Consider the following 22,907-nt stretch of genomic DNA (forward strand, 5'->3'; position numbering starts at 1 on the left):
TTTGGGACACCCCTAATAGAAAGACAAAAAAAAATCCACAAAATAAACCTGTCATTTTATGAATGAGATCGCTCCTCCAATTGTGATACAAGTAGCAGATAAATTATGAATATGATTATATCGAGACATATTTTTATGGCAAATAAAAGTTATATGTAATTTGTTTTATGAAAATAAAATATAGACTTTTTTTAAAAAGTGTTTTCCCCCTGTAAGTTACCCCTAAATTACTTCTATTGTGATCTGGCATTAAATAATAAATTAAAAACAAACTGTTCTAGCACACATTGGAAAGACAATGGGGAAACTTTGCGCAGTGGTCTAAATCTCTAGTCATTAATGCGTTGTAAAACAGATCCAATAAAAAAAGCACCCCCCCCAAAAAAGATGAAAGGTTGAAATAATTCCATAAAAGTCAAAAAATGTATTACATTCATGCTCATCATGAGTGTAGGTAAATTGTTTTTGTTTTTGTCCACTTGGATATACCGTATTCTACATCAAGCAGCGGAGAAGTGTGTTTGTTTTTTGTAGTTATATTCAAGTAAATATCTGGTTTTAGGTAGGAAGGGGTACCGCATTCAGTACTTTTATAGGTACCAACCGAATTACGTCGGTACTATCAAGTGCCAATTCATATAAAATCCAACAGTGCCATATTTTACATACCGTATTTTTCGGACTATAAGTCGCAGTTTTTTTTTTCATAGTTTGGCCGGGGGTGCGACTTACACTCAGGAGCGACTTATGTGTGAAATTATTAACACATTACCGTAAAACAGGGGTCACCAACGCGGTGCCCGCGGGCACCAGGTAGCCCGTAAGGACCAGATGAGTCGCCCGCTGGCCTGTTCTAAAAATAGCTCAAATAGCAGCACTTACCAGTGAGCTGCCTCTATTTTTTAAATTGTATTTATTTACTAGCAAGCTGGTCTCGCTTTGCTCGATATTTTTAATTCTAAGAGAGACAAAACTCAAATAGAATTTGAAAATCCAAGAAAATATTTTAAAGACTTGGTCTTCACTTGTTTAAATAAATTCATTATTTTTTTTACTTTGCTTCTTATAACTTTAAGAAAGACAATTTTAGAGAAAAAATACAACCTTAAAAATGATTTTAGGATTTTTAAACACATATACCTTTTTACCTTTTAAATTCCTTCCTCTTCTTTCCTGACAATTTAAATCAATGTTCAAGTAAAAAATTTTATTTTTTTATTGTAAAGAATAATAAATACATTTTAATTTAATTCTTCATTTTAGCTTCTGTTTTTTCGACGAAGAATATTTGTGAAATATTTCTTCAAACTTATTATGATTAAAATTTTAAAAAATTATTCTGGCAAATCTAGAAAATCTGTAGAATCAAATTTAAATCTTATTTCAAAGTCTTTTGAATTTCTTTTAAAAATTATGTTCTGGAAAATCTAGAAGAAATAATGATTTGTCTTTGTTAGAAATATAGCTTGGTCCAATTTGTTATATATTCTAACAAAGTGCAGATTGGATTTTAACCTATTTAAAACATGTCATCAAAATTCTAAAATTAATCTTAATCAGGAAAAATTAGTAATGATGTTCCATAAATTCTTTTTTTAATTTTTTCAAAAAGATTCGAATTAGCTAGTTTTTCTCTTCTTTTTTTCGGTTGCATTTTGAATTTTAAAGAGTCGAAATTGAAGATAAACTATGTTTCAAAATGTAATTGTCATTTTTTTCGTGTTTTCTCCTCTTTTAAACCGTTCAATTAAGTGTAAATATCATTAATTATTAATAATAACATAGAGTTAAAGGTAAATTGAGCAAATTGGCTATTTTTGGCAATTTATTTAAGTGTGTATCAAACTGGTAGCCCTTTGCATTAATCAGTACCCAAGAAGTAGCTCTTGGTTTCAAAAAGGTTGGTGACCCCTGCCGTAAAATATCAAATAATATTATTTAGCTCATTCACGTAAGAGACTAGACGTATAAGACTTCATGGGATTTAGCGATTAGGGGTGACAGATTGTTTGGTAAACGTAAAGCATGTTCTATATGTTATAGTTATTTGAATGACTGTTACCATAATATGTTACGTTAACATACCAGGCACATTCTCAGTTGGTTATTTATGAGTCATATAACGTACACTTATTCAGCCTGTTGTTCACTATTCTTTATTAATTTTAAATTGCCTTTCAAATGTCTATTCTTGGTGTTGGGTTTTATCAAATAAATGTCCCCAAAAAATGCGACTTATACTCCAGTGCGACTTATACAGTATATGTTTTTTTTCCATCTTTATTATGCATTTTCGGCTGGTGCGACTTATACTCCGGAGCGACTTATACTCCGAAAAATACGGTACTCTGTGCCAGGCATATTCAGAGCTGACTGCCTTTTTGTATTGCTAGAATTTTCAATGGCAACAAAGCAAGCATGCCTGATAGAAAGCGCTCAAAAGTAATGCTCCACTTTTCAAATGGATATGCCATATTGATGCTACTGATTAACATTAGCGATTTTACATGGCGATTAAATAATTGCATGTTACAATCAAACACATGGGGTTTGATAAGTACAATACTTACAGTATAAACACTTTGTAGGACTCAACCAATTACAAGACTGGCACATTCAACCTACTGGCAAAGACTACTTCCTGACCACGGGAAAACATCTAGGACTAATCAGGGCATTCAATCGATTGCAACTGGACTGTTTGGTTTGTCTTAGAATATGTTTCGCTGCTCATCCGAGTAGGCTTCATCAGTTCATGCTCATAGACTTACAATGGTCAGATCTAGTCTTACTACATGAGCGGCAAAACGTCTTCTAAGACAAATCAAAAAGTAAATTTTCGATCGACTGAATGCCCTGAGATGACATACGACCTGGATGAATAAGAACATTGATAGACTAGGACAAACTAAAATGAATGCAGACTTGCAAATGAGACTAAGAAATGTAAGAAAAAAAGATGTAACACCTGGACAGCACAGTTATCATTATCAGCTCAGTGTTAAAATGTTACAATAAAAAAAAGAATTGTATGATTAATCAAAAAAACCTTTATTATCACATGAACACACACACACAACATTACTGAAAATGTGCACCGTCGAGTACTAGTATCGATTCCCAGGTACCGGGAAATTGGTACTGTATCGGTTCAAATGTATAAAAAGGTACCCATCCCTAGTAAATACTCAAAAATTCCAAAGAAATAACACAATTAAATATTTTCAATAATGAGTTTGTGAATTGTAACTGTGGAGGAGCGAATGCAATGCAGTCATTCATACAGTAAATGTGAATGTGCCGCTTTGACAGTTCGAATTACTTTACATTTAAAAACAAATTTGTTTTGATGTTTACCATTCATCAAATATGAAAAAATTATGATACAAACATGACAAACATGATGCTACTTCTCCTCGCTCTTTCCCTACCTGTACAGCGATGATTCGCTATGATATTATTCTATGTTGTTCATCATGCAACACAAAAAGTAAATATATTGCTCACTGAACGTCCTCATTCCTGCTCAGGAAGCTCCAACTTCTCACACTCTCTGAGCTTTAGTGTTAGATGTTGAGCGATCTCATTGGGATCTGTGTGGAGCGATGCAGGAACGTTCTACAGGAAATAAGAAAACATGATTTCATGATTATCACTTTTCAAAACATTCTATGAATAAATGTACCATCGATGGAAATATTGCTATTTTGTGTTATGACAGTCATCCTACGCCTCACCGCGCTTCAAATATTGTGGCCTTATTATATCGTGGATCTTTTTTAAATAGCATACCCTTCTGGTTTTTGGTCTTATATGTATTACATTACAGTATTTATTTTTTTATAACATTAGCATGCTAATGTCATAATTTTAGCAAGGCGGACAAGCTTGTTCAGGGGTCAAGGTAAAAAAATGCTTATATGTTGACAGGTGTGTAAATGTAAAAATAAATAATTTAATTTAATAGTGCAACTTTTTTGGTCACATGGTAAATTATTTTGATGTGGCATTCAATGTTTTAAAAAAGGTACAGAAACTGAGTCACCAATGCATAGGATTCTGTTACATTCACGCTACTATACCTAAAACGGCATAAATACATTTTAGCTCAAATTTGCCGAAAACCGAATTAGACAAAAAGTGAGGCGTACGAAAACTTAAGTACAACTGAATATTACATTTTTTTTTAATGGGAAAACATTTTTTGAAATCCGAAGAAAGCGGAGGTCAGCTCAGAATCGATCGTGTTCGACCTTCACCTGTTCCACTGAATCATGAAGACAGTAAGAGCTGAAGCTAAAGTAGCGTGAATATTATCTATAATATGTTCTTCGTTTTATGTGCCATTTTTAGCACTTGACCATGCTTACCTTCAAGTCTGCTATGTTACTTTCCCTTGAGCAGAACTCTCTTAGCATGTAGTTCTTTCCAGCCTGGAAGCAGTGACAGACAATAGATCACACCAATATGTACATTTAGTACAGAAGCATAAACTGCATTGAAAACAGAACGTTTATAATTTGCAACATCATGTCAAAAACCTATTTTATTCTTAAAGCATAATTTTTAGACTTCATCTGCACAGAAAACTATTTTTAATGTAGATATAGCATACTGGTTTTGTGTTATAGCTGAACTAATATCCTAACTTAAAATGTAACATATGCAAACTGCAGGGATCCTCAATAGATGGCCACATCCTGCCCAGCAAAACATTTCATTTGGCCTGTCAGACATCACCCAAATAATAACGCCATTCTGTCTAACTAGAGCAGTGGTTCTTAACCTGGGTTCGATCGAACTCTAGGGGATCGGTGAGTCGGCTTCAGGGGTTCGGCAGATCCTCCGCCGCACCGGTCAAGACACACCCGACTCATGAATTGATTAACGTGGACCCTGACTTAATTAAACAAGTTTTAAAACGTATTCGGGTGTTACCATTTAGTGGTCAATTGTACGGAATATGTACTGTACTGTGCAATCTGCTAATAAAAGTTTCATTCAATCAATCAATCAATCAATCGTGTAAATAAAAACTTCTCCCTATCGGTGTATCCTGTAAAGTTAAAAATTGAATGACAATAAAAAAGAAGTCTAAGTATTATGGATACCCCCAAACAATGTTCCCTCTAATTTTCCATCTGATTTGCAAGTGTGTAATTTGTTGTGAGTTCATGCACTGTGTTGGTTTTGTTCTTTGAACAAGGTGATGTTCATGGACGGCTAATTTTGTGCACTAGTTAAAAAAACATAACTTTGTCTTGAATTTGAAAAAAAAGAAAATAAAACATTTTATTTTTCACTAAAGAAGGGTTCGGTGAATGTACATATGAAACTGGTGGGGTTCCGTACCTCCAACAAGGTTAAGAACCACTGAACTAGAGGAGTTTGCATTCAAGCAGTGCTTCCTCCGCCCAGCAAGGGCAATAGCAAAGTGTGTACGTAACAATAAAGCAGCAGTAGAAGACGAAGATAGAATAGATTTGACGCTGCCTGTTAGGTCACAGTGTGCATTGTAATTGTGTGAATGCATATAGGGCTGCAACTAGTGATTATTTTAGTAATTGAGTAATCTATCGGTTAGTTTGTTTGATTAATCAAGTAATCCTCATTTGTGCAAAAATAGTCGTCTTTGTTGTCTGTTACCAAGTCTGCCATGATTACAAAACACACTTGGGTTTGATTCAGGGAGTAGGAAAGAATTGGTTGCAGAAAGTTTCAAGTGCGCTGCTATGAAAACGGAAATAAATGCGCAGAATAATTAGTTCAGGCTGTGCATAAAATGACCAAAATACGGTAAATATTGAACATATGACATATTGTTATGAATGTGTCTGTTACTACATTACATATAGACTTGCAGTGTGTATATAAAACGTTGATGGAGGGTTTTGAAGTTGTTTTAGAGGGCTTTGAAGGCTACAACAGTGACTCCCATTAGCCGCATCTTGCAAGTGTTTTTCATCATCTTTAAAATCCTAAAAAATATAAAATGTGTGTTCTTGTTACTCATAATGATTGTGAAAAATAGGCAATTTTCTAAAAAAGTGCAGTTTTAGAGCACGGACGGTTTTTGCTATGGGCAATGTGAGCGACCGCCCAGGGAGCAAATGATATGAGCGCGCACTTACCCAAAAAAATGTTTTTAAACAAAACTCGCCAATTTTCTAGACTACCACTGCTCATTTCAATTAGTGCCACTTTTTATATAGAGAAGGCGGCACATTTGCTCCAAGGTAAAGGCGGAAATTGGCCGGCCTGTCTTTCAAAAACGGAGGCGTAATATTCCTCATGTCCAAATCCGCCTCTCAACGGGGAAGGGGCAGGGTTATGTGGGGGGAAAGAAAGTCTGCAGTCATCTACGTGACTCCGGTTGATAGACGGGCGAATGGACGATGTTACCGTGTTTGCAAAAGGTAATGGAAAAATAAATCATATTAAGTCTTCCTCTTCATCATGGATCAAAATAAAATACCAAAGAAGCGATCAGGTGCCCAGTTTAGAAAAAGAAGAACAGAAGAAAATGAGAAACGGGCACAAGAAAAAGTATGCAGATTTGTATGAGTGACTTGACTGACAGTAGTATTAATTAGCCTCTTGCAAATATGTTTCTATTAGCCACAGACGACGATTGTATTCGGTTTTTAGTTTTGCCAAACCAGCAACTTTAAGAATTGAGGCATCATGTCTTGCAACTAATTTCACCCTTAGGCAACCTCGTCTAGTTTGTGTTTGCAACACATCTAGTGTAGATTCACACAGACTTCCTGACCGTGGAACTGTTTATTGCTATACGCTATATGTTCATTTAAATAACTTATAATTTTTCAAACATGGTTAGATTCCGAAATTAGTTTCCTCCGCCGGGTGGCGGGGCTCTCCCTGAGAGATAGGCTGAGAAGCTCTGCCATCCGGGGGGAGCTCAAAGTAAAGCCTCTGCTCCTCCACATCGAGAGGAGCCAGATGAGGTGGTCCGGGCATGTGGTCAGGATGCCACCCGAACGACTCCCTAGGGAGGTGTTTAGGGCACGTCCAACCGGTAGGAGGCCACGGGGAAGACCCAGGACACGTTGGGAAGACTATGTCTCCCGGCTGGCCTGGGAACGCCTCGGGATCCCCCGGGAAGAGCTGGACGAAGTGGCTGGAGAGAGGAAAGTCTAAGCTTCCCTGCTTAGGCTGCTAACCCCGCAACCCGACCTCGGATAAGCGGAAGAAGATGGATGGATGAATGGATGGATGGATGGATGGTTAGATTCCGAGATAAAGGATTTGTGCAATAGGTGTTTATATAATGTATTTCATTTATTTATCTTGTTTTTTTCTCTGTTCTTGATAGCATTTTGCATTTAAGATTATGTAATAAAATAATACAGTGCGTCTCCCATAACAATGTGACCTCGGACTATGTCAAGGTAACGTGCGGAGTTCCCCAGGGTTCGGTTCTTGGCCCTGCACTCTTTAGTATTTACATGCTGCCGCTGGGTGACATCATACGCAAGTACGGTGTTAGCTTTCACTGTTATGCTGATGACACTCAACTCTACATGCCCCTAAAGCTGACCAACACGCCGGACTGTAGTCAGCTGGAGGCGTGTCTTAATGAAATTAAACAATGGATGTCCGCTAACTTTTTGCAACTCAACGCTAAGAAAACGGAAATGCTGATTATCGGTCCTGCTAGACACCAACATCTATTTAATAATACCACCTTAACATTTGACAACCAAACAATTAAACAAGGAGACTCTGTAAAGAATCTGGGTATTATCTTCGACCCAACTCTCTCGTTTGAGTCACACATTAAGAGTGTTACTAAAACGGCCTTCTTTCATCTCCGTAATATCGCTAAAATTCGTTCCATCTTGTCCACTAGCGACGCTGAGATCATTATTCATGCGTTCGTTACGTCTCGTCTCGATTACTGTAACGTATTATTTTCGGGCCTCCCTATGTCTAGCATTAAAAGATTACAGTTGGTACAAAATGCGGCTGCAAGGCTTTTGACAAAAACAAGAAAGTTTGATCATATTACGCCTATACTGGCTCACTTGCACTGGCTTCCTGTGCACTTAAGATGCGACTTTAAGGTTTTACTACTTACGTATAAAATACTACACGGTTTAGCTCCAGCCTATCTCGCCGATTGTATTGTACCATATGTCCCGACAAGAAATCTGCGTTCAAAGAACTCCGGCTTATTAGTGATTCCCAGAGCCAAAAAAAAGTCTGCGGGCTATAGAGCGTTTTCTATTCGGGCTCCAGTACTCTGGAATGCCCTCCCGGTAACAGTTAGAGATAATACCTCAGTAGAAGCATTTAAGTCCCATCTTAAAACTCATTTGTATAATCTAGCCTTTAAATAGACCCCCCCTTTTTTAGACCAGTTGATCTGCCGTTTCTTTTCTTCTCTCCTCTTCTCCCCTGTCCCTTGCGAGGGGGAGTTGCATAGGTCCGGTGGCCATGGATGAAGTGCTGGCTGTCCAGAGCCGGGACCCCGGGTGGACCACTAGCCTGTGCATCGGTTGGGGACATCTCTGCGCTGCTGACCCGTCTCCGCTCGGGATGGTTTCCTGTTGGCCCCGCTGTGGACTGGACTCCCGCTGATGTGTTGGATCCACTGTGGACTGGACTTTCACAATGTTATGTCAGACCCACTCGACATCCGTTGCTTTCGGTCTCCCCTAGAGGGGGGGGGGTTACCCACATATGCGGTCCTCTCCAAGGTTTCTCATAGTCATTCACCGACGTCCCACTGGGGTGAGTTTTTCCTTACCCGTATGTGGGCTCTGTACCGAGGATGTCGTTGTGGCTTGTACAGCCCTTTGAGACACTTGTGATTTAGGGCTATATAAATAAACATTGATTGATTGATTGATTGAATACAAATAATATATAACATTGGTGACAGGGTTTGGGTGTAAGTCTTTTCATTCATGATGGTTTGACAAGGGCGTAAATCTAGCCAGGACCGCCTCTGCTTAAGAGTCATATACTTTGTTAATTGACACTATCTGGCCGTCGTGCTGCCTATTAGCGTTTCGGTTCAGTTTGGGCTTTTCAGCATTTACACGTAATTTCTACAGAAATTGCATATTTTAGTTCCCAGTGCTTCTTGCGTCATTAATTTACCCTGCAATAAAAATATAAGCGGTCATGAAAGGCAAAGTGTTTGCCTTTCAGGCAGCTTCACAAGCCCAAGGAGTTTGCAATATCGCCGCTGTAAAAAGCGAGGTGTGGAAGTGTGCAGGACACCTCCACAAGCATGCCGCTCAGCCTTTAACTCGCGGGAATGGTGTTAAAATGTTGAAAAAAATAATAATAAAAAAATATTCTTAATATAATACCTGTAACGTGACATTTAAAAAAATAATAATAATACATGCACATGCGTCATAGCCAGTTATTCAATTTAGATAGTGACGTTATATGGATCACTTAATCCCGTAATGTCTGCCGAGAAAAATTCAGACAAATTACATTTAAGAACCTCTGACATACTGTATATACATGACATATTAAAATGTAACTAAATCAGACTTTTTTAATAATCACTGCATTTTCTTCATTCTTGTGTTCGTACAATTACCTCATGATATAGTCGTGTATCATGTATTCTTATCAGCACGCCATCCACTCGTAGGAAAAACCGCAGCAATAAGAAGAAACTGGTTGGCATCACTCTCTGCATTATACACAGACACAAACAGGTTATATTGAAATATTATATTGTGATAAAATTGTTACCTATGATATGCATTGATTACAAAAGATAATTGATTGACAACTAATTAGTTAATTGCTTTCCACTGATAAAAAACACTATATTGGAACAAAAAATTAAGTGTAAAAGTTATATTTTTTTTAGAATTCTCTAATTGAGAGAAGGTCAAAATGATACATACAGGGTGTAATACATAGTGGGGGAAATTAATTGATATTGGGCTATTTTTTTTTTATACCAAAGATATGAGCAGTGCAGAATTCTATAGTAGGTTTATTGTAACAGAAGAAAAACTAATTAGCAATTATCATTTATCCCCAATCAAAATGTACTTGTAGATAAGCCCTTGGTTGTGAGCAACCTTTTGTGTCCCATTATCTTCAGTTTTGGTGGATTGCGTTCACACTTGGCCAAACGAATGGAATTAGCAGAGTGAACACTAATGGATTATTTTCAGTCTTGGTATTTATTATATTAAGACATTTTACTGTCCTTACGGGATCTCCCATGTAAAAAAACATTGTAGGTTTCTTTAAAGCAGAACAAAAAGATGAGGAGTCTAATAAGAATATTAATAACATAAATGGCAGAGAATTACATTATTTTAAATTCTAAGCAAGAAAATCATTATTCACATGTTGCACAATGGTGAAACTTAATATAATAACGTGGAATATTTAATCTGGGGAACAATTAAGTGACCATCAAGGACAGACTTACAATTTTTACACTTATCATTGAAACTCCATGGTCATGCAGCTCGTCCTCAAACAGAAGGATCTCATCGAAGAACACTATCTGTTCGCGGGCCCTCAGCTTCTCCAAGTTAATTTTTTCTGTGGTCTCAGTCACCTTGAGGTCGGTAAGACAGATATACAACACAGGTACAAGAAGAAAATGTTAATATGATTGGATCAAGACTTCAGCGATACATAACATAAAGTGTTCCAGTCAATACTATCAGAGGTAGACAAGCATTTAGTTTTACTTCCTGTAACAGTTACAGATGCTACCTCAATATAAGCATTTAAGTCCTATCTTAAAAGTCATTTGTATACTCTAGCCCTTAAATAGACACCTTTTTAGATCAGTTGATGTGCCCCCTCTCCTGCGTGGAGAGGTTATCAGGTGGCCACGGAACAGTTTCCACGGATGACACGCTAGCTGTTCCAAGTCGGGACCCGGGATAGACCACTCCTCTTGTGCATTAATTGGTGACGTCTCTGCGCTGCTGACTTGTCTACATACAAGAGGATGCCCTGCTGGCCTCACTATGGACTGGACTCTCTCGTTATTAACCGTATCCACTCGGCATCCATTGCACCAGTCAACCAGGGGTGGGGGAGTTCCCACATCTGCAGTCCCTTCCAAGGTTTCTCATTGTGCCCATCAGAGCCCAGGATGTTGTTGTGGTCTGTGCAGCCCTTTGAGGCATTTGTGATTAAGGGCTATATAAAACAACTTTGATTGATTGAATACCAATAGGTAGGTTCTGATCACTGCTGATTCCGATCATCCACGAATGAGATCGGCTGATACCAATACAGATCACATGTATTAATTGTACAATTTTCAGTGTATTCATGGTGAGTGCTATTGACGGTTTAACAATATCAACACAATATTTAAAACTAGTTCCTTATTTTATTTTACTACATACAATTGTTTGATCAAAAACAAAGTCAACAGTACACAAATCTATCCATCCATCCATTTTCTACAGCCTGTCCCACTCAGGGTCGCGGGGGTAGCTGTAGCCTATCCTAGCTGCATACAGGCGGAAGGCAGGGTACACCCCGGACAAGTCGACACCTCATTGCAGGGCCAACACAGACAGACAACATTTGCACTCACATTCACACACTTGGGCCAATTTAGTGTCATACAAATAAAAGCTATGATCTATTACTTACATTAAATTATTTGGTTTTTGCCCTCAAATACCTACTGTCTCCAGAGAAACATTCCAAGTTTGTCAACATTAACAAAAACAACAAGAAAATGATTTTGAGAAAATGATCAACCTAATCACACTGGTATCAATGTATGCATCGATGCGCCCTCTTACGTGTCGTGTACTGACTGTGACAATAATGACACACCAACAGTTGTTATAGTATCCTCTCTCTAAGTTAGAGAGAGAATCCTCTAACTGGATCCTCCAGTGATAATGTTATTACGATACAAGGACATTTTTTTATTTGCTGTAATGGAGGTGATTATTAGCTTAGGGAAACGGCTCTTCACTGTTTATGGAAACACATAGTTAGCTTTCAGGGGACTAAGAATAAATACAGTGTCAGCCAGAGGGAATCGATGTTTGTGATGGACATTAAAAGGCATCAATCGCCAATGGCTACCATGTAAGTTTTCATAAAAATTGGAATATAATGATTAGTGGCCGACCAATCGGCATACAATTCATTCGTCCATTCCTCTATTTTCTTCTTTCTTTCTCAGAAGGGAAGCCCAGATTTCCCAGACTCTGGCCACCTTCTCCAGTTCTAGCGGGGCGACACAGAGGTATTCCTAGACTAGCTGTGAGATATAAACCTTTCAGCGTGCACCTAGGTCTACAACTCTTACCACCTTATTCTATCTCTAAGCGTGAGCCCAGTCACCATACAGAGGAAACTCATCACGGCCGCTCATATCCACAGTTTTTCTCTTTCGGTCACTCCCCGAAGCTTGTGACAATAGGTGAGGATAGGAACCGTAGAGCCATCTACGATGGTCCGTTACAGTGACCTCCTTCCTGTAGATGCTGCGTTGATCTGCCTGTGGTTCTCATTCTTCAGCCTTCCCTGACTCGTGAATAAAACCCTGATATACTTAAACGCATTCACCGGAGGCAAGACCTCAGACAGTGTGATCCACCATCTTCCATCTCCTAACCACAGTTTCAGATTTGAAGGTGCTGAGTCTCTTCATTGAAGTTTCACACTCAGCTACAAACCACCCCAGTAATAGCTGAAAATCCCAGCTTGATGAGGCCATCAGGAGAAAATCTGCAAACAGCAGAGACAAGGTCCTGAGGGCCCCTATACTGGACAACCTCAATGCCTTGGCTTCGTCTCGAAGTTCTATACATGAAAATGAATTGGTTTTCATCCTCGATGGAAGCAAACATTCACAGTGAACATGCTCGACTGACTGGTACAATGCAAACCAGGCTCCTACTCTGGTTGTACAAGGACTGAATGACACAAACCCGTTAACCAAACGCAACCCCACCAGGACACGGTCGAATGCCTTTACAAGTCCACAAAGCACAATTGGGGCAGTTGGGCAAACTCTCACACACTCTGCAGTACCCTTTTCAACTATCTGAAACAAAATTTCTCATGGGGAGTGAAATTCCCCTTGTCGTTGGAGAAAACACCCTCGTCAACCTTCTTGAAACATCAACAAATCCAGACGTACAGTTCCTGACCTCTAAGCAACGTTGAAAAGACGTATCAACCAACATCCAGAGATCAGACATAAGCACACCTTCATTTGCAGTTCCTCTCCAATCAGGGTCCCTCTGTAATCTGTAGTGAAAGTCCAGTCATACGGTCTCACCCCGTCTTGAGACTGTTCAGAAACAGATCTAGAAGGAAGTAAAGAGATCTTCACTTAGATGCTCCTGACAGTGACAGTCCTCACTACAAGTCAATTCATATTGTTTGTGTTATCAGTCTATAATCGATAGGGGTGCTGGAAAAAAATCGATTCACATTCCAATCGCGATTCTTATTTAACCCGATTCTAAATTGATGCATAATTTACTATAATCGATTTTCATGAAGACATGTTTAGGCCATCTCGGCGCTTACTATTCTATGATGCGTCACGATTGGGACGTGGACGATTTTGAATGTCCGAATAGCAATTATTTAAGTACTGTATGTTAAATAAAGTAATACAGATGGTTCTAAAATACAGATCTAGTGCAGGGAGGAGGAGAGGACAAGCTATGCCAACCACGGCGCTAAGCGAGTTGGACTGTGAAAGATTTAAATGAAAAAATAATAAATGTTTTGTACAATTCATAGCAACTGAATGAGTTACAGAAACTGATGTGGAACTTCAAGTTTTGATCAAAATAGTGAACGTCTTACCTGCTCTCTTGCCATTGTTGAGCACAAGCCACTTTGACGGTGTGCTCTGATTTGTTGACTCGCTTCAGGGCATCCATAGCGTTGAATTCAATACCAAAGCCGTCGCTGTGTTGGATGCGCAGGATGTTGTCCCCAAATAACATTTCTGGGAGGGAAGGTAAATTCATCTCTTCGGATAATCTGCAAAACAAAGCAAAACATGGAAACAACAAATCCAGAAATGTGTGTTTGGTAGATTTCTGTAGGTCTAAAAGTGGACATCCGGTCTTTAGTCTCTGTCTCAGGGTGTTGCCTGGTTTGAAGTCTACTGGGATGAATACTAATATAAAAAAAACACTAATAAGATAGGAAATAAATTGAAACATATAAACACAAGACAAATGTTAAAAAATTGTGAAACATTTAAATAAATGCTAATTAAATTGATAAATATTAACGTAGTAGACCAGAAATACTAAGTAATAATTAGAGGTGGGAATATTTGGCCACCTCACGATTCGATTACAATTCAGGAGCTATGATTCGATTAAAAATCGATTATTGATACATTTTTAATTTATGTATATTGATACAGTTTTTATTTATTTTCGTTTCACTAAATAAGTGTTTATCACTTGCAACTTTTAAAAACACTGTATTTGTAATAAGAAATTCCAATCACATTTATTAAATGCATGGAAATGTGTGCAAAACTGGAACATAAGTGCCCTATAATAAAGGAGCTGGTTGGATATCTCTGTGATTAGGCTCACTCCAGTCTGCCAAATTTTAGAACGGCCTGCATTACTTTATTTACAATAAATAAATCGATTATCGATTTTATAATCGTCCATGCGATGCATCTAAAAATCGATTATTTCCCCCACCTATAGTAATAATAATAAAATAAAACATATATAAATATAATAATACAATTAAAAATAAATGAAAAACTATTAGCATAAGATATCACTGATACTAAATAATAGTAACAAAATTACAATCAAATTAATAAATATAATCATCAATCAAAAGTAAAATGATGAAAATAAAAAATAAATAACCCGGTAGTGATTGCTCTTAGACTGCAAGGGAAGCTCACCAGCTCCTAAAATGTCAAAAAAAATTATTAAGTGGTGAAATCTGTACTTTTGTGTTTACATTTCATTGACTAGAAGGCTTTCAGCTTTTGTTCAGAATCAGCTACAACAGCTGACGCGACTTTCTTCTCATTAATTTTGTTAGTGTCACAGCGCACTAAACAATGTTGAAGCAGAGCGTCCTTTGACTTCAGTGGGGGAGTATAGAGTGGGTTGTTCCACTGCAGCCAAACTAGACAGTCATTAGATAAACGTCCCGCCCATTGGACACAGAGTGTCTCTGGAAGTGTATGAAAAGTGTGCGTGGACTTGGCTGGCCTGAATGCTCAGCTTATGCATGATGATTGGATGATCTGTCCACGGCTGAATCCCTTTTAGGTTGACAGCAAAATGAGCAAATCAGCGATCTTGAAATATAAAACATTTTTCAAGTTTCATTTCATTGTTCTGTGTTGATAAAGACAATTTAACAACTCTAAGTCATGGGTTTTTTTGTGTGTGAAATCTAACATCTTCATATTTTTATCTGTTTTTGGAGGCTGTACTGATGATTACACATAGCTGAAATTGAGCTTCCCCCTCCTGAAAGACCAGCAGTCGCCCATTTGTTACACCCCTATTCAGTAGCCAAACAATCGTAAGTTTAGGTGTCAGCTGTCATTGTAAGAAAGAATCAAATCTCACCTTTCAATGTCTTTAGATTTCATGATATGGTTTTTTGCAGTCGTGACTGTCCAAGGACCAAAGGTAAAGTCCTTTTTGCTGCTTTTAAAACCATGTGAAATCATTTTTGAATCGAAGGCCGGCATCCGCTGCAAGAAAGCAAAGTATATTTAAATGAAAAAGAAAGGTATATTCAGATGAGATAGCGAGGTTACATGGACTTAAAAATGAGCACATATACATCCTTTTTAGGGCGCCTCAAGCACCTTTAAATTACATCTTAGCACCGAATATAAATAACACTGATATAACAATTGTTAATCATGTCACATATTTACAAAAAAAAAAAGTTGTATCCTAAATTATCATACTTCAGATACACCACTCACGCAGCTAGTGTGCCAGACAGTAAAGGCTGGAATATATTCTTGCGTCGCTTAGCTTGCGTCCCCTCTGAAAGCCTATTGTTTGATATATAGTTCTGCTTTGGGGGTTAGTGTCAGCCTTGTAAATTCTCCTCCAAAACACTGAGGGGTAGTCTGTCCTGAAGCAGCAACAGCAGCGACATTTACCTTCTTGTAAAGAGTGACGACAACCACAACATCGACATCTTTGTCTAGACGAGAATTAATCCATTCGGAATCTTCAGTTTACTTTGAATGGACATTTTACTTTACGTTTTACTATACCAGAGGACAATTTGTGCCTTTCAAACACAAAGTCTGCTCTCCAGTGTTCGCGGAGCCACCTTTTCAAAAGCTGACCAATCACAACTCTTGTTTGGGAGGTGCACGCAAGGGTAACCGGAAAGTACGCAGAGGGAAGGCTTAGGACACTAACTATGCAAGTTACGTGACGCGAGAGTATACACAGGGCTAGGTTCAGACTTAGAAGAAATCATCAGTGATGCACTTCAGCCACTTTGTTGCTGTTTTTAGCAAAAGGTACATACAGGGAAGTGAACACCCTATGAGAAAAGAAGAGGAAAGTTTAGAAAAAAAAGAGGAACATTTTTATCACAATGTGCTGCCACGCAAACCCCAAAAGAACGTTTTGAAAATCAAAACCCTGCCTTCCGCCCAAGTGCAGCTGGGAGAGCTGTATTACAGTATTTCTTGTTATACACAGCAGTGTCTTTGAGTACCTTACAAAGTGCTTTGTAAATAAAGTGTATTATTAATTCATAACTGGTAGGAATGCTTACATTAATTATACTCAACTTTGTGAACTTGTGTCCATCCATCCATCCATTCATTCATTTTCTACCGCTTGACCCTCTCGGGTCGTGGGGGGTGCTGGAGCCTATCCTAGCTGCATTCAGGCGGAAGGCAGGGTAGCACCTGTGTCTTTTCACTTTAATCATTTTTTTCCAATTTGTTCTGCCTTGCATCCATTTTGTACCGCCTCATGGTTTTTCCCTAGGTAAGTTGTCAAGTTATTATTAACAAGTGGCAAGAGGAACACACGCATTAGTTAAAGAAGGAGTATCCAAACTGCGGCCCACGGGTCAAGTCCGCTGATGTCTTCAGTTTGGCCAGCGAGACGTGACGTCACAGGTTTAGTTTGAAGTCTGGCCCGCCGAGTGTTTACAGCTCGACTTTGAATATCTGCCAGTTTACTTGTTGCAATTATACCGCTATCTTGTGCTCAGATCTTATAATTCCAGTCAATGACCATGAAAGATACAAAACTTAAAGAGTATGGCATAGAATTTTATGACCCAATCCACCCTTCTCACTCATGGTACAAATAAACTGCAACCAGCAAAGAAAGTTTTCTGTTTTTTCTTGTCAAACATAACACAACATGCTCACTGAACTTTATGGATATTATAAAAAAAAGTCCAATCATCGTTCATGGTTCAAAATTATACGCACTTAAAATACCACTACAATGCATGATGGGAAAACGCTAAACACTCTCTCCACATTGATTGATTACAAACTTTAAGGAGGTCTTTACGGAAGTAAACAAGATAGGAGTCGAACTTTCACATTTTCTTAAACCCAATGTTTTATTGCTTCTGTAATTCCTATTGTAGTGTCGCTGTTCGCTATAGCTGAGTCTCTGATCATTTTCTAAACTACATTTCATGTACAAAATGATTGTTGTCACATCACAATCAACGCTCTGTTTTGTGTAAAAAAAAGGGTCGGCATGCTTGTATTTGTGTATGTGTGCGCATCTATAATGTGTGAGTGTGAATCTGTGTGAGTCTGTCTGTGTTGACCCTGTGATTAGGTGGCGACTTGTCCAGGGTGTGCCCTGCCTTCCGCCCAGGTGCAGCTGGAATAGGCTCAGCAAGATAGAAGGATAGAGATACACTATATTGCCAAAAGTATTTGGTCACCCATCCAAATGATCAGAATCAAGTGTCTTAATCACTTGGCCCGGCCACAGGTGTATAAAATCAAGTACTAAGGCATGGAGACTGTTTCTACAAACATTTGTGAAAGAATGGGCTGCTCTCAGGAGCTCAGTGATTTCCAGCGTTGAACTGTCATAGGATGCCACCTGTACAACAAATCCAGTCGTGAAATGTCCTCACTCCTAAATATTCCAAAATCAACTGTCTGCTTTATTGTAAGAAAATGGATGAGTTTGGGAACAACAGCAACTCAGCCACAAAGTGGTAGGCCACGTAAACTGACAGAGAGGGTCAGCGGATGCTGAAGCACATAATGCAAAGAGGTCAACCACTTTCTGCACAGTCAGTTGCTACAGAAATCCAAACTTAATGTAACCTTCCAATTAGCCCACGTACAGTACGCAGAGAGGAGCCAGATGAGGTGGTTCGAGCATCTGGTCAGGATGCCACCCGAACGCCTCCCTAGGGAGGTGTTTAGGGCACGTCCAACTGGCAGGAGACCCAGGACATGTTGGGAAGACTATGTCTCCCGGCTGGCCTGGGAACGCCTCGGGATCCCCGGGAGCAGCTGGACGAAGTGGCTGGGGAGAGGGAAGTCTGGGCTTCTCTGCTTAGGCTGCTGCCCCTGTGACCCGACCTCGGGTAAGCGGAAGAAAATTGATGGATGGATGGACAGTACGCAGAGAGCTTCATGGAATGGGTTTCCATGGCCGTGCAGCTGCATCTAAGCCATACATCACCAAGTCCAATGCAAAGCGTCAGATGCAGCGGTGTAAAGCACGTCACCACTGGACTCTAGAGCAGTGGAGACGCCTTCTCTGGTGTGATGAATCACGCTTTTCCATCTGACAATCTGATGGACGAGTCTGGGTTTGGAGGTTGCCAGGAGAACGCTACATTTCGGACTGCGTTGTGCCGAGTGTGAAATTTGGTGGAGGAGGAATTATTGTGTGGGGTTGTTTTTCAGGAGTTGGGCTTGGCCCCTTAGTTCTAGTGAAAGGAACTTTGAATGCTCCAGGATACCAAAACATTTTGGACAATTCCATGCTCCCAACCTTGTGGTAACCATTTGGAGTGGGCCTTTTCCTCTTCCAAAGCAAGATCCATAAAGACATGGATGACAGAGTCTGGTGTGGATGAACTTGACTGGCCTGCTCAGAGTTCTGACCTGAACCCGATAGAACACCTTTGGGATGAATTAGAACGGAGACTGAGAGCCAGACCTTCTCGACCAACATCAGTGTATGACCTCACCAATGCGCTTTTGGAAGAATGGTCGAAAATTCCTATAAACACACTCCGCAACCTTGTGGACAGTCTACCCAGAAGAGTTAAAGCTGTAATAGCTGCAAAAAGTGGGCCCGACATAATATTGAACCCTATGGGTTAGGAATGGGATGGCACTTCAAGTTCATATGTGAGTCAAGGCAGGTGGCCAAATACTTTTGGCAATATAGTGTATAAACACGTGTGTGTGTGTGTGTTTACACATGTATTGGTGTGTTTATATATAATATTCCTTTACATGCAGTCAGCTTTCAGTCATGTCCAGGTTGGACTTCCATTGTTTGTTTTAACTTGGTTTACTTGCATTTCTATTACCACATGCACTAAAATGTGTGCTCCAATTGCCGCTGTTGTCTTGTATACTGCATTAAGTGTTGATGCTTCTGGAACCATATTATCCCTGAGGACACATGTCCAGGGATCAATGGATTGGGTTATTTTTTGAGCTCTCCACAACAAAGTTCAATATAAATTTTGACATATTGCTGAATAATAAATAAACAAAGAAACACAGCTGCATAAATGTGTTATCAGTATATATATTTTTAGCAGTTTTTGACAACAAATATGATTTTGAAAAACGAGTGACTATTAACTTTGCCGTCGGCGTGAAACTAAAACAGCCAAATACCTAAACTTTTATTTTTGAAGGATATTAAGTATAATCCAGTAGGACATAGATATAACAACATGTATTATTTCAATAAAAAGCGTAGTTCAACCTGTATTCTTTAACATGAAACAATAGCATTAGCTGAATATGTTTGCCGTCGCATTATGATGACGCGTTCATTTTCTCACCCAAGTGTAAATATATCTAAACATAGTGGCTGTATTGTGTTGTGGTCTAAATAATATATGAAAATAAAAACATGTTTACCTGTTCGCTAGCAAGGACGTTGTGTTGTTATGAGCTTTAGATCAATGCTGTACTCAGTTAATATTGCTATGTTGCTTCCGTTTATCTTCTTCTTCTTGTGTTTGGCAAACGGGGCGCATCTGTTGCATTGCTGCCTCCGGCAGGCCGTTCTTGTCACTGCATGCCTGCGTGACAAATCCTGTCATCTTTTTTTCTGTAGTAATCCTATGATCACAAATGTGCAGGCCTATACAAGGGGTGTTTATCGTTAAGGCTTTATCGGTACGATGCCCTTATAGACACCGGTATTTATCGGTACTATATGTAATTTGTGGGAAAAAAAGATGTGAACAAAAAAAACATTTTAATTAGCATTGATATCAGCACAAACTAAACCATAACCATAACATCTCCAACATGATGTGTGTGCAGAGCCCATAGCTTTTACATGATATATCGTATCAAATAAATCATATTAATCAGTACAATCTATCAGCATGTTATGCGGGTGTTTATTTTGTAACAATTGGGATTTTGTATTTGTGTTTGTTGCACACAGACGTATTTGAGTGACGGACCGGAAGTCATATTGAGTGTTGCACTACTGATGGTGTGTGTGTGTGTGTGTGTGTGTGTGTGTGTGTGTGTGTGTGTGTGTGTGTGTGTGTGTGTGTGTGTGTGTGTGTGTGTGTGTGTGTGTGTGTGTGTGTGTGTGTGTGTGTGTGTTATATAAATAAAAAGACTCAGTGAGCAAATGTAATGCTCGATCGTCCAGTTTGTAGCCCTGTATTATTATTATTATAGAGGTTTATTTGAAATAGGGACAGATACACAAACATAGACATCTGAAACAGTTATCTGGTGCATGCATCACAGTGTTTGTAGCCAAAGCTAATTTACAACACGTGTCCCCAACAACAACAACAACACAGATCCAACATCATTAAAATAGGAAAATAAAAAATAGAATGAGTTGATAATAATGATAATAGTAATAACACAGACAAAGTGCAAACTAGATAAAAGCCAATAATAATAATAATAACACAGACAAAGTGCAGACTAGATAAAAACCATCCATCCATCCTTCCATTTTTCTACCGCTTATTCCCTTCGGGGTCGCGGGGGGCGCTGGAGCCTATCTCAGCTACAATCGGGCGGAAGGCGGGGTACACCCTGGACAAGTCGCCACCTCATCGCAGGGCCAACACAGATAGACAGACAACATTCACACTCACATTCACACACTAGGGCCAATTTAGTGTTGCCAATCAACCTATCCCCATGTGCATGTCTTTGGAGGTGGGAGGAAGCCGGAGTAAAAATTAGTAAAAACTAAACATGGGAACACGATTGTTGCTCAACAAGCCATAATTTTGTTTGTTTTTTGAAAGTGACAAGTGCAGGTATACTTTTCAAAGTGTCCGGTAAAGAGTTCCATAGTTGTGGTCCTTTTATTGAAAAGGCAGTCTGGGCAAAAGATGTTCTACGGAATGGAACACAACAGTTGCCTTTTGACACTGCTCGGGTGGTAGATCTGGTACCACTTTGCAGTCTTGTAATTGCCTTGCAGAGCAATTGGGGAGCAGAGTTATACAAGCATTTAAAAACCAGTTTGACTGTGTGTAACAAAATAAAATTGGTAAAACTTAAATATTGTATTTGGTTAAAATTTGGCAATGATGATATCGTATACTCTTCTTGTCTAGAACTTTCAAGGTGCGGTTATAAAGACACTCAATGGCAGGCCCGGCCCTAACCAATCTGGCGCCCTAGGCAAGATTTTAGGTGGCGCCCCCCCACATCGGCAGTGAAGTGTATATACTCACAAGAAACCGAATAGCTTTGTCTTTGACCTTTTTTTTTACTTAAAGAAACTAAATTAACAATCAGAATAGTTAACAAGATTTAAAAAAATATGGATAAATAAATGAATACAAAAAATAAAAAATGAATATATGAAATACAATATTTTTTACATACATAAACACAAAATAAAACGTGTCAACAAGTTGCATAAAATAAATTAAAAATACAATATAAATAAGGCACTGCACAAAACAAGATATCAAACCAGTATGACTTTAACAACTATATTACAAAAAAAGGGGATCCTACAGAGTTCTCTATTTGTGCTTTTTAATATTGCATTAACTAGAATGACTTAGAAATTACTGTACACCAGGGACTACTGTAATTACCTAACGTTACATTATTATTTTCCATAACAATTTAGCCCCCTCCACAATATTAACCCGACGTTAAAACAGAACTAGCTATTTATTAATTGGCAATTGTCGAATCATGTAACATTAGCTTAATGCTAAAAAGACAGGTTACTATCACATTCTGTAACAGACAAATAATTTCATGTAGGCTAACGTTACCTACCTGCTACCTCTGTCTTTTTCTCGTTTCTCCTCTTCTTTTCTCCCCTGGGCACCTGACAGTTTTGGCCGTTTTGACATCTTGTGTTGATTTTTTTTATGTGGTGACGTCCAAAAAGAGTCATGATACGGGAAGGGAAGGGGCGCACCGTGCCGGGGGAGGGGGGGGGGCGTAATGTTGTAACAAATAATATTTCTATTAAATAGGCTTTACTTTGCATTTCAATTAACGTAGGATTATTTTATGTATTTAGAAATAATAGTACCAACTTTTTTTTTTTTTTCCCTCCAACATTTGTGGCACTGGCGTGGCGCCCCCTGATGGACGGCGCCCTTAGCATTTGCCTATACGGCCTATGCCATGGGCCGGCCCTGCTCAATGGTCTTGAATGATGACTGGTGTGCCTGGGACCATGTAGTTAAGCCAGGGGTCGGCAACC

General features: G+C 38.9%; 1 protein-coding gene across 1 annotated transcript; it reads right to left on the reverse strand.

Moving 5' to 3' along the window:
- Positions 1 to 3,035: 3,035 nt before the first annotated feature.
- tiprl (TIP41, TOR signaling pathway regulator-like (S. cerevisiae)) lies at positions 3,036 to 20,250 on the reverse strand. Its single transcript, XM_062048347.1, has 8 exons — positions 20,102 to 20,250; positions 15,588 to 15,715; positions 13,825 to 14,004; positions 13,214 to 13,313; positions 10,442 to 10,573; positions 9,587 to 9,682; positions 4,371 to 4,433; positions 3,036 to 3,618 (listed from the first exon to the last, which is right to left on the reverse strand). The coding sequence occupies exons 2-8, from the start codon at positions 15,710 to 15,712 to the stop codon at positions 3,517 to 3,519; spliced, it is 798 nt and encodes a 265-aa protein (XP_061904331.1). The 5' UTR covers positions 15,713 to 15,715; positions 20,102 to 20,250; the 3' UTR covers positions 3,036 to 3,516.
- Between the last annotated feature and the right edge of the window lie 2,657 nt (positions 20,251 to 22,907).

The sequence above is a fragment of the Entelurus aequoreus genome, linkage group LG05 (genome assembly GCF_033978785.1).
Source record: "Entelurus aequoreus isolate RoL-2023_Sb linkage group LG05, RoL_Eaeq_v1.1, whole genome shotgun sequence".
In the NCBI taxonomy this organism is placed as follows: domain Eukaryota; kingdom Metazoa; phylum Chordata; class Actinopteri; order Syngnathiformes; family Syngnathidae; genus Entelurus; species Entelurus aequoreus.